The following is a 13,497-nucleotide window of genomic DNA, read 5'->3' on the forward strand; positions in this document are numbered from 1 at the left end:
AATGACTCACTCACAAAGACTTTACTTGTTTCATTATTGGATGAATCAGTGTTTTTGAATTCATCTCTTGAGTGAATGATTCAATGACTCACTCACAAAGACTTCACTTGTTTCATTATTGGATGAATCAGTGTTTTTGAATTCATCTCTTGAGTGAATGATTCAATGACTCACTCACAAAGACTTTACTTGTTTCATTATTGGATTAATCAGTGTTTTTGAATTCATCTCTTGAGTGAATGATTCAATGACTCACTCACAAAGACTCTACTTGTTTCATTATTGGATGATTCAGCGTTTTTGAATTAATCTCTTAAGTGAATGATTCAATGACTCACTCACAAAGACTTTACTTGTTTCATTATTGGATAAATCAGTGTTTTTGAATTAATCTCTTGAGTGAATGATTCAATGACTCACTCACAAAGACTACTTGTTTCATTACTGGATGAATCAGTGTTTTTGAATGAAACTCTTGAATGAATGATTCAATGACTCTTTCATAAAGACTTTACTTGATTTATTAATGGATGATTCAGCGTTTCTGAATGAATCTCTTGAATGAATGATTCAATGACTCACTCACAAAGACTTCACTTGTTTCATTACTGAATTAATCAGTGTTTTTGAATGAAACTCTTGAATGAATGATTCAATGACTCACTCATAAAGACTTCACGTGTTTCATTACTGGATGAATCAACGTTTTAAATTAATCTCTTGAGTGAATGATTCAATGACTCACTCATAAAGTCTTGTTTCATTACTGATGAATGCGCATTTTTGAATCAAACCTCGAATTAATGATTCAATGATAAATACATTTTAACTGTCACTTGCTGCCACCTACTGGTGCAACAATGAAATCGATACAATTGTTATTTATAGACACAGGCGAAACGCTGTCATTTAGGAATAACATTGCGTGGGTGTTTGAATAGAGATCGCAATCTTTTACGATTAATTGTGCAGCTCTACATCAATCTAATCATCAATGTAATGTCAATAGCATGAAAATCTAGCCCACCATCAGAAAAACAGAGTGAGTCCACATCATTGTGTTCGCCCGCCTCTCCTAGTTCTGGAGTCTGACAGTCGTCTTCAAGGATGTGAGGTGAATGAGGTACGGCTGGATTTGGGAACATAACTGGCCCTCCTTTAGGCGGAGGAATTTCAATGCCCATCAAACGGTACTTCCTTCTGCGGTTACCAATCCACGTCTGTCAAATACAGATTTAAAAAAAGGAAACAACATATGAACAACGTATATATAATAAAGGGTTTTGATGCAATATAATTCGAGAATAAAGTGAGATAGGGCACCATTTTATGAGGGTTTGACCTGTAGGTAGACTATACATGAGAAGCAGGAGAGTCTGGAAGATTGGGTCAAATTGTACTTTAATAAACAAGCAAACACTTTTACTACACTGCAAAAAATGCTTTTCTTACGTAGTATTTTTGTCTTGTTTCTAGTCCAAACATCTAAAAATGTTTGAAAAAAAGAAGTATTTACTAGACAAGCAAAAGTAATTGTCTTGTTTTGGGAAAAATAACTCAAAATTAAGAGAGGTTTTGCTTAAAATAAGATAAATAATCTGCCAGTTAAATAATCTTAAAACAAGATTATTTTACTGACCCCACTGGCAGATTATTTAGCTCATTTTAAGCAAAAACTCTCTTAATTTTGAGTTATTTTTCCCCAAATCAAGACAATAATTTGTAAGTAAGAAAAGCATTTTTTGCAGTGTACCCCTTTTACAACCTTTAAAGTATGTGTGAATCTTTGTTTATCCATAAAGCCACTGGCTCATGAATGACCTTGTAAAAGAACAGTTACTTTGGACATTAATTAAAGACCTCTTGAAATCAAATTCAGGTTTGGATGCTTTTGGCTATGCTTGTGTATGGTGTACTTCTAAACATTGACAATCAGAAGATTTACTGATATCCTTCTACCTAAACTCTCTCTCCTCTGGGAGCAGGGACCCAGAAAATCTGACGACTCAATGCACTGGAGAAATTGTGCATTTTGTCCAATCAAATGCTTTCTAGAATGAGAACGTCCCCTCCCCCTGAATTATAAATAACACGTGTGCTACTAATACTTTCGGCTCATTGCCTCATTCTATAATTTAGGGTACATTTCACATCAAAGTTACAAAAATCAGAATGCCTTCTCAATAAAATGAGTATTGGTCTCAGTTGATACACATATCTGCTGGTCGCCAAGCTCAATAATTAATTAATTCATTTTGATATTACAAGGGAAAGGATGTTTTCCATGGTGAATTTGTCACTGTTACAGACAATCTGTACATCACTAAACACTCTGTATGTGTAGCTCTTTAAGTAGCACATGTATTTCTCATGCAGTCATGTCATGTAGTTTTTATCTGTTCTGCCATATGTGCAGGTTTTTTTGAACAGGGTTCTTGCAGGTTTCAGTAAGTTAAATTTAAGACCTTTTTAAGACCATTATGAGTGAAATTTAAGACCAACACGACGCATTACTAAAAGCATTATAAATGATCTCAGAAACTTTCAAACATTCTATTTTTATTGATTCAGTTATAGAAACATTAAATAAACTCAGAAACTGATATCAAAATACTGAGTCCGATATTTTCGCATGCGGTTTTTCGTATTCTGAAAAATTCGTTACGCACAGAGATCTTGCACACTGAGTCCGATGCGTATTAATGAATGCGTTACGGGGATAAAAACGCAAAACAAGACAAAGTGACGTCTAGTGAGGATAATTTGTTTGTCCTGAGGAGATGTGGAGAGACTCCTGTGATCGCGTAGAGTTTCCCCTCCTTATCAAGCGGGATCAAGACCGACCGATTAAAAGTGTCAGTTTGATGCTTTGCTAGCGATACTGGAGACACATATTAAAAAGAAGACCACTAATTTCCGTGAATCAATTGATCCCGAACACCTGGCAGTATGTCTATGGATCCGATCACACACACACACACACACAGAGCTTTACAGAGACTTGATGTGCTATAATTATAGCTGTGATATAATAATATTATTTGTGGTATTTTTGCTAGAATAATAATTTACGCACTTCCAAAAATAAATTCGACCTCACGTTATGTCAATAACGCTAGCACACTGCCTCCGAAACTTTCGTCCGTCAAAAAACATTTTGGAACAGGTTCGATTTTCTGCGTTTTCGCATCCGTAAAAACGCATTTTGAGATGTTTTGACAACTCAGAGCCACCATACATATTATTCTAGCAAAAATGCTACAAATATTATTATATCACAGCTATAATTATAGCACATCAAGTCTCCCCTTACGAAAGGAAAATATATTTACCAATATATTTTCTTGAAATATATTTTGATATACGGAATAATATATTGATGGCATTATAAAATATATTATATATTCATGCAATATATTGGAAAATATACAAATGATGGCCGCTTTCAATATATTGCAATATATTGGAAAATATAAATATTAAATCCCATAACGTTATATGTGAATATATTGCATGATATTTTCAAATATATTGCAATATATTTTTGTTTCGTAAGGGTCTGTAAAGCTCTGTCTGTCTGTCTGTGTGTGTATGTGTGTGATCGGATCCATAGACATACTGCCAGGTGTTCGGGATCAATTGATTCACAGAAATTAGTGGTCTTCTTTTAAATATGTCTCCAGTATCGCTAGCAAAGTATCAAACTGAGCCACTGAAACTGCAACTTTGAATCGGTCGATCTGGATAATCCCGCTTGATAGGGAAACTCTCCTCTCTACGCGATCACAGGAGTAACGTTAGATGAACCCATTATCTCCTCAGGACAAACAAATTATCCTCACTAGACGTCACTTTGTCTTGTTTTGCGTTTTTTTCCGTAACACATTCATTAATAAATAAGCATCGGACTCAGTGTGCAAGATCTCTGTGCGTGACGAGTTTTTCGGATCACGAATATGAAAAAACGCATGCGAAAATATCGGACTCAGTGTGCAAAGACCCATGTTCTTTGAAAACGCGCGTAGACACAAGTGCAGACCAGACAAAACAACCAACCTATGATAGGGGCGGATCTACGGTTGGGCCTGAGATTGACAGCTGCCCACCCAGTCAGATCAAATACATCAGAATACATTACGCTTAACCCTATTAGAATGCGAGTGTTGGCGCCAGCATATTAAAGCGCTATTTGACCTGTAAATCCTCAACATTTGGCGCGCTTAAAAAAAATCCTTAAAGACAAATAGCGCTTTTTGCCAAAATATGGTTTATTACGGTAATTTCTTGCTTTCCGTTTGCCAATCGCAGCTTTCTGAAAAGCTGAAGGAAAAGTGTAAGGAGTAAAAATGCATGAAGCAGTCGGGTAAAGAAAACTAAAAGGTTTTGTTTCTGAACGGAAGTAAAAGTTAAGACTTTGGTAAATTAAATTTAAGACCTAGGATGAAAATCTGGGCGTTTTTAAGACTTTTTAAGGCCTTAAATGTAACTTTCTGAATTTAAGACTTTTTAAGACCCCGCGGGAACCCTGTTGAAAGAGTTTCAAGTTGCTTTTTTTTTTTGCAGATATCCATGTGATATTCTCAGTACGGTCACTCAACCTGATCACACATAAATGCATATAAATAGTACGAGTGTGCAATGTCGTGGAATGTATACGCCAAAACTCATTTTGCCGTGCATATGATACGCTGTTTTTCACGTGCATATGATACGCACTTTCTGGCGTATATATGACACGCTCTCTTGGGTAGGTTTAGGGTGGTGGGGTGGGGGGTTCGTATGTATAATACGCCATAAAATGCGTATCATATGCATGTAAAAAACAGCGTATCATATGCACGGCAAAATGAGTTTTGGCGTATACATTCCACGACAACTGCACACTCGTACTATTTATACGCATTTTTCGTGAGATCCGGCTGGGTCACTAACAACAGGATTATTTTTTGCATAAATATCCCTTAATTCTAATGTAAGGCAGATTTAGAAATAAATAAATAAAAATGATATTGTACTTTTTTTTTAATTTATTTTAAATTTAAGACACGTCCTTCAGCGATTTCAAGCAAACGTACACCGCCTCTATTATGGCATTCCCTCTCATGCAGTGTGTATCTGTTTGTGAATGTAAACGTTTTGCAAAGTTGTAAAGTCGAAAGTGCTCGACAAATTAAGTTGTCTTACAAAATAAAAAATTTACTCTGAAACCGCATAAACGTTCGCAAAACTCTTCCTCTTGAAAGATGGGTCAGTACCAGTTTATTTAGACCAGCTGCTCCTCAGAATCACAATAATTATTGATGTATATATTTTTTACCGGGTGTTCAAAATATGTAGTTTTGTGTTTTATATTGTGTAAGTTTCTGACTAACTCACGCTATTACTGTCTTACTGAAGTACTTCTGCTCATCAGCTGTGGGCCGCTATCACCTTAAACTGAGTCTATTAATGCAGATTGTTTGTTGTTCTTACTACTGTGAGTAAAGATAAAGGATGGAGCAAGATTTGTTCTGCGAACTTTAATGTTACATCAGTCAGGATTGCTCACTTGTTGCCTGGCCACCAGTTTCTCTGTAGCTGGCTATGTGCGACATTTGAGCAACGTAATCGCAAATAAATATCTAAATATCTGATCATTTTCTCTAATGCGGCCGTTATTTACATCTCATATCATCAGTAAAGAGCCGGCGTTATCAGCCCCACGGAAAAAAAATAAACCAGAAATGCACTAGCTGGCCTGGATTGGCTCGGTTCAACCTGAATCTGGAAAAGCGGCTTAAGTGTTTTTTGATCTTTGATGCATGTAAACCTGTTGTAGGAGTCCTCCAAAACAACATTAGAAGCCTTTAAAATAGCATATTAGAGGCACTTTAAACAGTGCCCACAAAATCTTTGATTGAGATTATAATATGCTTTATGCTAATACAGAAAAATAGTCATTAAAAACTTAGACACAAACCAAATTTGGCAGAGATATCGTCTCTGCATGTCACTTCTTGGTGTTAATTTTTTAACATTAACATATATATAAATATATACACACATATATATATATATATAGAGAGAGAGAGAGAGAGAGAGAGAGAGAGAGAGAGAGAGAGACATTACTCTCATAAAATCATCCCTTAATTTTTTTTAATGATTTTTAATGGTTTTATTCCTAAGAAATGTACATTGTAAAGCAATGAACAGTACTTTTGATAAAGGCCACTGACATGATGCACATTCAGATGAAGACAGCTAGCAAAACCTTTCGCCTTTTTGTGCCGCATCTACTCGACAGTCCACGACCGCTGCATATCGGCCAGAGAAACAAACAAACTACTAAACCCATCAGCCAATTAGATCATTGAAATCTTTTTTTTTTCTTCTAGAATTGTGAATAGTGTAATTGTTTGCGAGGGAAAAATCAATGCAAAACACTGTAGTATGCTGCGCTGCAAAAAATGCTTTTCTTACTTAGTATTTTTGTCTTGTTTCTAGTCAAAACATCTAAAAATTCTTACATTAAGAAACATTTACTAGACAAGCAAAAGTAATTGTCTTGTTTTGTGAAAAAATTACTCAAAATTAGGAGAGTTTTTGCTTAAAATAAGCTAAATAATCTGCTAATGGCGTAATCAAAATAATCTTAAAACAACATTATTTTACTGACCCCACTGGCAAATTATTTATCTTATTTTAAGCAAAAACTCTCTTAATTTTGAGTTATTTTTCCCAAAACAAGACAATAATTTTTACTTGTCTAGTAAATGTTTCTTAATGTAAGAATTTTTAGATATTTAGACTAGAAACAAGACAAAAATACTAAGTAATTTTTGCAGTGTGTGTTTCTGTTTAGATGCAAAAGAAGTGGTGATATCTGCACAGAAAACCTTGATAATTTCGGTGTCCACGCTGAGTTCATTGGCTGCAGCGGAGATCTTCTCTTTGCACAGAGAGCCCAAGCTGGTCATGCCGTTATCCCAGTAGCGCTTCAGTGTGTACAAGTCTCTGTCGCTAAACTGCGTCCTGTCCTGCAGCTTAATAAACACTACACCTTTTATTAAAAGCCATCATCAGAAACTGACAGTAAAATGATCTCTGCCCAATATATGTTCTTGAGAAAAGCATCAGCATATTTGAGAGACTCACCGTTCTTTTCCGGGAGTTAGTATGAAGCCAGGGAGCCGACATGTTACTCGATACCTAAAGACAAACAAAGGAAAACATGTTCTTTTGGCCCTTCAGGAATTAAAGGGTTAGTTCACCCAAAAAAGAAAATCCTGTCATGAATTCCTCTCCCTCATGTCGTTCGACACCCGTCAGACTTCCGTTCATCTTCAGACACAGATGAAGATATTAGTGTTGAAATCCGATGGCTCAGAAAGGCCTTCATTGACACCAATGTCATTTCCTCTCTCAAGACCCATAAAGGCACTAAAGACGTCGTTACAAAGCCCATCTCACTACAGCGGCTCTACAATCATTTTATGAAGCGGCGAGAATAGTTTTGTGCACAAAAAAACAACAGCTAAATAACGACTTATATAGTGATGGGCCGATTTCAAAACATAGATTCGAACCGTCATGAATCAGTGAATCGATTCATGATTCGGATTGCGTGTCAAACTGCTGAAATCACGTGATTTTGGCTTAATTCACTGATTCATAACGGTTTGAATCTTTGTTTTGAAATCGGCCATCACTATATAAGTCATTTAGGGTTTTTTTTGTGCACTTCTCTCGCCGCTTCATAAAATGATTGTCGAGCCGCTGTAGTGAGATGGGCTTTGTAGCGACGTCTTTAGTGCCTTTATGGGTCTTGAGAGAGGAAAAGACATTGGTGTCAATGAAGGCCTTTCTGAGCCATCGGATTTCAACACTAATATCTTCATCTGTGTCTGAAGATGAACGGAAGTCTGACGGGTGTCGAACGACATGAGGGAGAGGAATTCATGACAGGATTTTCATTTTTGGGAGAACTAACCCTGTAAGACACAGCCTGTGTGTGACTCTTTCAGCAACGTGCTTGTCTCTCTAATTTAGACATGCAGGCGAATGTGCAAAAATAATGAGGAATAATTGCGATACCGATGCTGTATCAACATAAATTATTGATACCAAATGTTTTAACTGAGTTTTTTTTTTTTTTACTAATTTATGGTAAAAAAAAAAAAAAAAAAAAATATATATATATATATATATATATATATATATATATATATATATATATATATATATATATATATATATATATATATATATATTGCACAAAATAAACTGTCAAAAATAAACTATTAAAAGACATTAAAAAATGTCTTTTAATGCTTTCAAAATAATTTTGAGATTAAATTAAATACAGAAACCAAAGAAATGTATTCAGTTAATTGTTCTTAATCGATCAACATGAGATTAAGTGTTAATCTCCTAGAAAATGTCAAATTCATTTTTGTTCAACTGTGAATTGTCCCTGACCAAATTAACAGCCATTAATAGCAAAAAAGGGCTGTACTACAATGGGAAAAGAGCACGGGTGAGGCTCACAAAGATGTGTGTGTCTCTGAACGTGGTCGACCGATATAGTTTTTTTTTTTTTTGATGGCTGCTTTTATTAGAAATAAATCATATGAAAAATAATTACAAAATAAATCTCAAAATTAAATAGACTTAACTTTAGATGGCAACTTAATGTAGTCATATTACAGTATTTTTCACAAATAAAGAAATTGTTGGAAAAAATATGACAGGACAGGTTTAAACAGGGCAGTCAGAAATCGGGTCAGTTTGTATGCTGGTTTCCGTTCATTTTTATTGCGTGCTTCTTTATTGTACAAAAGCACAACATGTTGTTACTGTGAGATTACATAAATAAAAGTATACCCGTTTTAGCTCAAAATACCCCACAGATCACTTTTATAGCATATTAAAATTGTCAAGTTTTGAGAATGAGCAAAAACACGCTGTTTTTTGTGTGTGTCCCTTTAAATGCAAATTAGCTGCTGGTCCCCGCCCCCTTTCCAGAAGAGGGCGGAGCTTCAAGAGCTCCTGTTAGCGGCTCAGATCACCTCGTCCCAGAAGTCACAACATGTAGAATGCAACAGGACGTTTACGAATAGTTAGTTGATAAATTAATTGATGAATTCAGTCATTGATTAGCAAATTCTGTCCTGATAATCAATAAATCGCTCCTGTGGGAACTGTTGTAAGATGACGCAGAGAATATCTGTTGCATGAAGACAGAACATGTGTAGTTTAGTTTAACTAGGGCTATAATCTTGGCTTCAGCGCCGGTATGTCACACAGTAAGCACTCTCTCCACACAAATACAGAAATGTGCGCACATTTATCTAGGTTAACATTAGAGCGAGCTGACTTGTAAAGTTGCTACTACTTACATGTTTCAAGTGATAAGCCATATTGAGTTAGAAGAATTATATGTGAATGTTTGAATTTTCTGTCCGTCGCAGTCTGCATGATTTGGTCGATTTAGGCCTAGTCCACAGTTTTTCCTTCTCTAATTTAAAAAACAATTCGTCAGTAATTCCGTCGAAGAAGGTCAAAACCCGGCGCGATCATAGAAATATGTACATAGATTCCTCATTCGACCAATCCGTGCATGCACTAATGAGGAATCTATATATATATATAGATATATCTATGATTGCGCCGGGTTTTGACCTTCTTGGACGGAAGTACTGACGGATGGGAACACTTGATAAATAAAACAATAATAAACAAATAAACAAAAAAATACTGTTGGGTTTCTCGCAGAAACGGATCGTTTCATGTTTTAAGACATCAATGTATCATCACAAGCTGCAGGGTTTAATATGGATTCGTATGTATGTGTTTTTTACTCTCATAGTGGCCCAAAAAAAAACATTGACATGCATTATACAGCAACGGCTGGAGTTATAAATCTTCATTTGTGTTCTACGTAAGAAACAAACACACCTACATCTCGGATGCCCTGGGGGTCAGCAGATAAACATCACATTTGCATTTTTAGGTCAACTAACCCTTTAAATGTTTATTAGATAGTCAAAGATTTGTGTTAAATGATGCGATATTTAAAAAAATGCCAAATATCGGACGATATATTGGCTTTTGGTGAAATATCGGTCGACCTCTAGTCTCTGAAACGGTGTAATAATAAAAAACAATAATCAAGCGGCATACCTTGAGGCAGGGGATTCGGGAAGATGTCTGCAGTTTTAACGGGAAGGTGCTCGGGGAGGATGCTCTGATCAGCAATGAGCTTCCGGTTTGGCATCCCTTCTCTCCAAATAAAGCAGCGTTTGAGAGGTTAAGTGCACAGCTCCTATCTGTTAGTCCCGGACTGTCAATCAAGGAGGAGGAGCCTGCGCTGGAGCTCCGCCCCCCGTCCGCCGAGGCTTTACCGCAGTGCATCTGCGCCGCCAGCTTGGCCAGCTCTTCCTCTCGGGAGTATTCGTCATCAGCATCGGCCGTTTCCATCGCGATCGAGAATATCTCCGACGCGTCGACTGGCCTCGATTTTCTCCCCGACGTGTCTTGAGCGTTTTTTAGGAAAGGCCTCTGTGACATCTCTCCTAATCCGGCCAAAGTAAAGACGTGCTGAATCTGAGACGGACCGCTATGTGGTGTTTTTTGGGGCGAGTTATGAGGCCATGATGGATTCTGGGATGTTTTGGCCCAACTTGGAGCGAGTACAGCCGAGTCTCGAGAGCTTAAGGGTTTAAGTGCGCTAGAGCTGGGGATGATGGGGATTTTCTGCTGTATGCCAACGCCAGAGCGATCCATACGATCGTGAGCAGGCTGCTCGGTTTCGGTGTGTGACGGCAATGATTTGGTCCCTGTCCTAATGTGAGCAGAGGCGTCAAAGCAGCTGGCGTAAATGCCTGTCAAGATCACATCACTGTGACCACTGAGTGGGGAGGAAGATGACGGAGAAGAGGAGGAAGAGGAGGATGAGGCTTGCGGAGGAAGAAGATGGGTCATCGACGGGCCTCGCTGGATGCTCCGCATGGCCGCCATCTCTGCAGTTAACACCGATCCGGCCACAAGAGCCCCGTGCTGATGGGACAAAACTTGGGAAGATGCGCCATTCTGGTCTGCCCTAGATGCCAGCTTCCGCCGCTTGTTTCCTACCCATGTCTAAAAAAAGACAAAAGTCGAGACTCTATCAGGTTTGGGAAAGTTGGGAAATTATTCCACCACCTATTCCACCATTTGAGGAACGTTCCTGCTGCACTTTTCCAATCAATTAAAGTGCTGCAAAGCTACAAAATGGCAAATATGGTCTCCTCTCAACATCAGAAGCCATCTTCACTGGCTGCAATTTATTTTTAAATGTATACATTTTAATTACCCCAATTATTTAAGACAGTATTTTATACAATATACTTCATTATATAATTTAAGACATTTGCTACAGTATTTCTTTTTTACCCCTTTTAGTTAAAGGGTAAGTTCACCCAAAAATGAAATTTCTGTCATTAACTCCTCACCCTAATGTCGTTCCACACCCGTAAGACCTCCGTTCATCTTCACACACAGTTTAAGATAGTTAATATTTAGTCCGAGAGCTTTCTGTCCTTTGAATGTAAGTGTATGCCCACTTGCTGTCCACATCCAGAAGCTAATAAAAACATCATCAAAGTAGTCCATATGTGACATCAGTGGGTTAGTTAGACTCTTTTGAAGCATCGAAACTACATTTTGGTCCAAAAATAACAAAAACTACGACTTTATTCAGCATTGTCTTCCGCGTTTGTTTTCAAACCTCAAATAAAGAATCAAATGGTTGTGAATCAGCAGATTGATTCGTGATTTCGTATCGCCAATGTCAAGTGATTTCAGCAGTTCCAGTTTGACAAGCGATCCGAATCATGATTCATAACCGTTTGATTCTCTATTTGAGGAACACAGAAGAGAAGACAACGCTGAATGAAGTCATATTTTTTGTTATTTTTGGACCAAAATGTATTGTCGACGCTTCAAAAGAGTCTAACTAACCCACTGATGTCTCATACTACTTTGATGAAGTTTTCATTACCTTCTGGACATGGACAGTATAGTGTGCATACACTTACATTCAAAGGACAGAAAGCTCTGGGACTAAATCTAAAATATTTTAAACTGTGTCTGAAGATGAACCGAGGTCTTACGGGTGTGGAACGACATTAGCATGAGTCGTTAATGAAAGAAATTTCATTTTTGGGTGAACTAACCCTTTAAGAAAACTTTTGGACAGAAGCATTCAGGTTTAAGGCTCCCTCAGACTGGAATAATTTACCTCTAAAAGTACGATCATTGACTACATTATGAAATAAATGTTTCCAGGCTTACTCTAACCACGCTGAAATCAAGTTTGGTCTCTTGAGCGCACTGTAGGATGAGCTGGAAGCAGCTCTTGCTCTGATTGGTCATGCCGATCTCATAGTAGCGTTCCAGGATCCGCTGCTGCTCGGCAGTAAATACGGACCGCAAGTTCATCTGTAAGACGAATGGATGTTATAATAAAAAAAAATTACAAAACAATAAGACAACAGTATCAAGAACACAATATGAAGAGCCACATTAAAATCACATCAGACCTACGGCTGCATGGAAAAATCAGGCATTTCAGTCCTCATTATGTGAGCCATTTCACTCAATTCTCCAAAATCTTCTCACACCATTTATAACTGCTCCAGTAGGGCAAACAGCCAAAGCAAGGAGGTCATTCGGCCGCCCATTGACACACAATTAAGACATGCATTACATTACTTGATGGAAACGTGAGCAGTTTTGCATTCTCTTTATTTAAATATTCAGTTAAAAAAAAGCAAAACACATATGAGTCAAAATGATGTTCTCTGGTAACACTTCAGATGCTGTTGATAGAGTTTATATAGCCTGACCAGCCAGACCCACATCAAGATGTTTGGTCTGGAAACTCACCATTGACAGCTCAATCTGAGGGGCGGATAAACGGTTGTCTTTCAAACTCCCTCTGCACGCGATAGGATAGCGCTACACCAACCAGAGCAACGAAGGTGAAGAAGAGCTCGCTGACAGATTAAACATTCGCCGTATCCGGTCGGCTAAACTCTGAACACATCTTCCCTTCTTAAGAATGACTTCAGTGCCGTTCTTTGTTCTTTTCTCAGAGGAAAGCTTAACTCCAAGTCTTCCAGAGTCGCGGTCAAAGCTGATTCGAAAGGCTGCCGTTCGCCAGTTTCTGTGTTTACTAGAAGCACGCAAACGCAACTCGGTCGTCGTCGTTATGGCCTCGCCCGCCGACTCTATACACGATGTGATTGGCCCGGCAAGAGTTTGGCGATTACAGCTCAGAAGGGTATTGAGAGTTGCTAGACGACACTCGCGGGCAGATTAGATTTGCTGCCGCTAGGGTGCGTCTAGATTTCTAGGCTAGAGTTTATAGTGATGGTAAACGTTCTGCAAAGTTGTCGAAAGTCAAAAGTGCTCGATAAATAAAGTTATAATTTGAATCTCACTGTGTTACGGTTCTACGTCACTATAAAATACATT

General features: G+C 37.7%; 1 protein-coding gene across 2 annotated transcripts in view; it reads right to left on the reverse strand.

Annotated features, from left to right (window-relative positions):
• Positions 1–13,497, reverse strand: part of hdx (highly divergent homeobox) — a 28,084-nt gene that overhangs the window by 10,699 nt on the left and 3,888 nt on the right. The window contains exons 3-7 of one of the 2 annotated variants that reach the window (XM_067456437.1): positions 12,313–12,459; positions 10,162–11,118; positions 7,135–7,188; positions 6,876–7,022; positions 1,028–1,220 (exon numbers count right to left, since the gene is read on the reverse strand). In XM_067456437.1, coding sequence (XP_067312538.1) covers positions 1,028–1,220; positions 6,876–7,022; positions 7,135–7,188; positions 10,162–11,118; positions 12,313–12,459 — 1,498 coding nt within the window. The remainder of the gene's footprint in view (positions 1–1,027; positions 1,221–6,875; positions 7,023–7,134; positions 7,189–10,161; positions 11,119–12,312; positions 12,460–13,497) is intronic. The other variant, XM_067456438.1, reaches the window with a different exon arrangement.

This window comes from Pseudorasbora parva, chromosome 11 (genome assembly GCF_024679245.1).
Source record: "Pseudorasbora parva isolate DD20220531a chromosome 11, ASM2467924v1, whole genome shotgun sequence".
NCBI classification, from domain to species: Eukaryota; Metazoa; Chordata; class Actinopteri; order Cypriniformes; family Gobionidae; genus Pseudorasbora; species Pseudorasbora parva.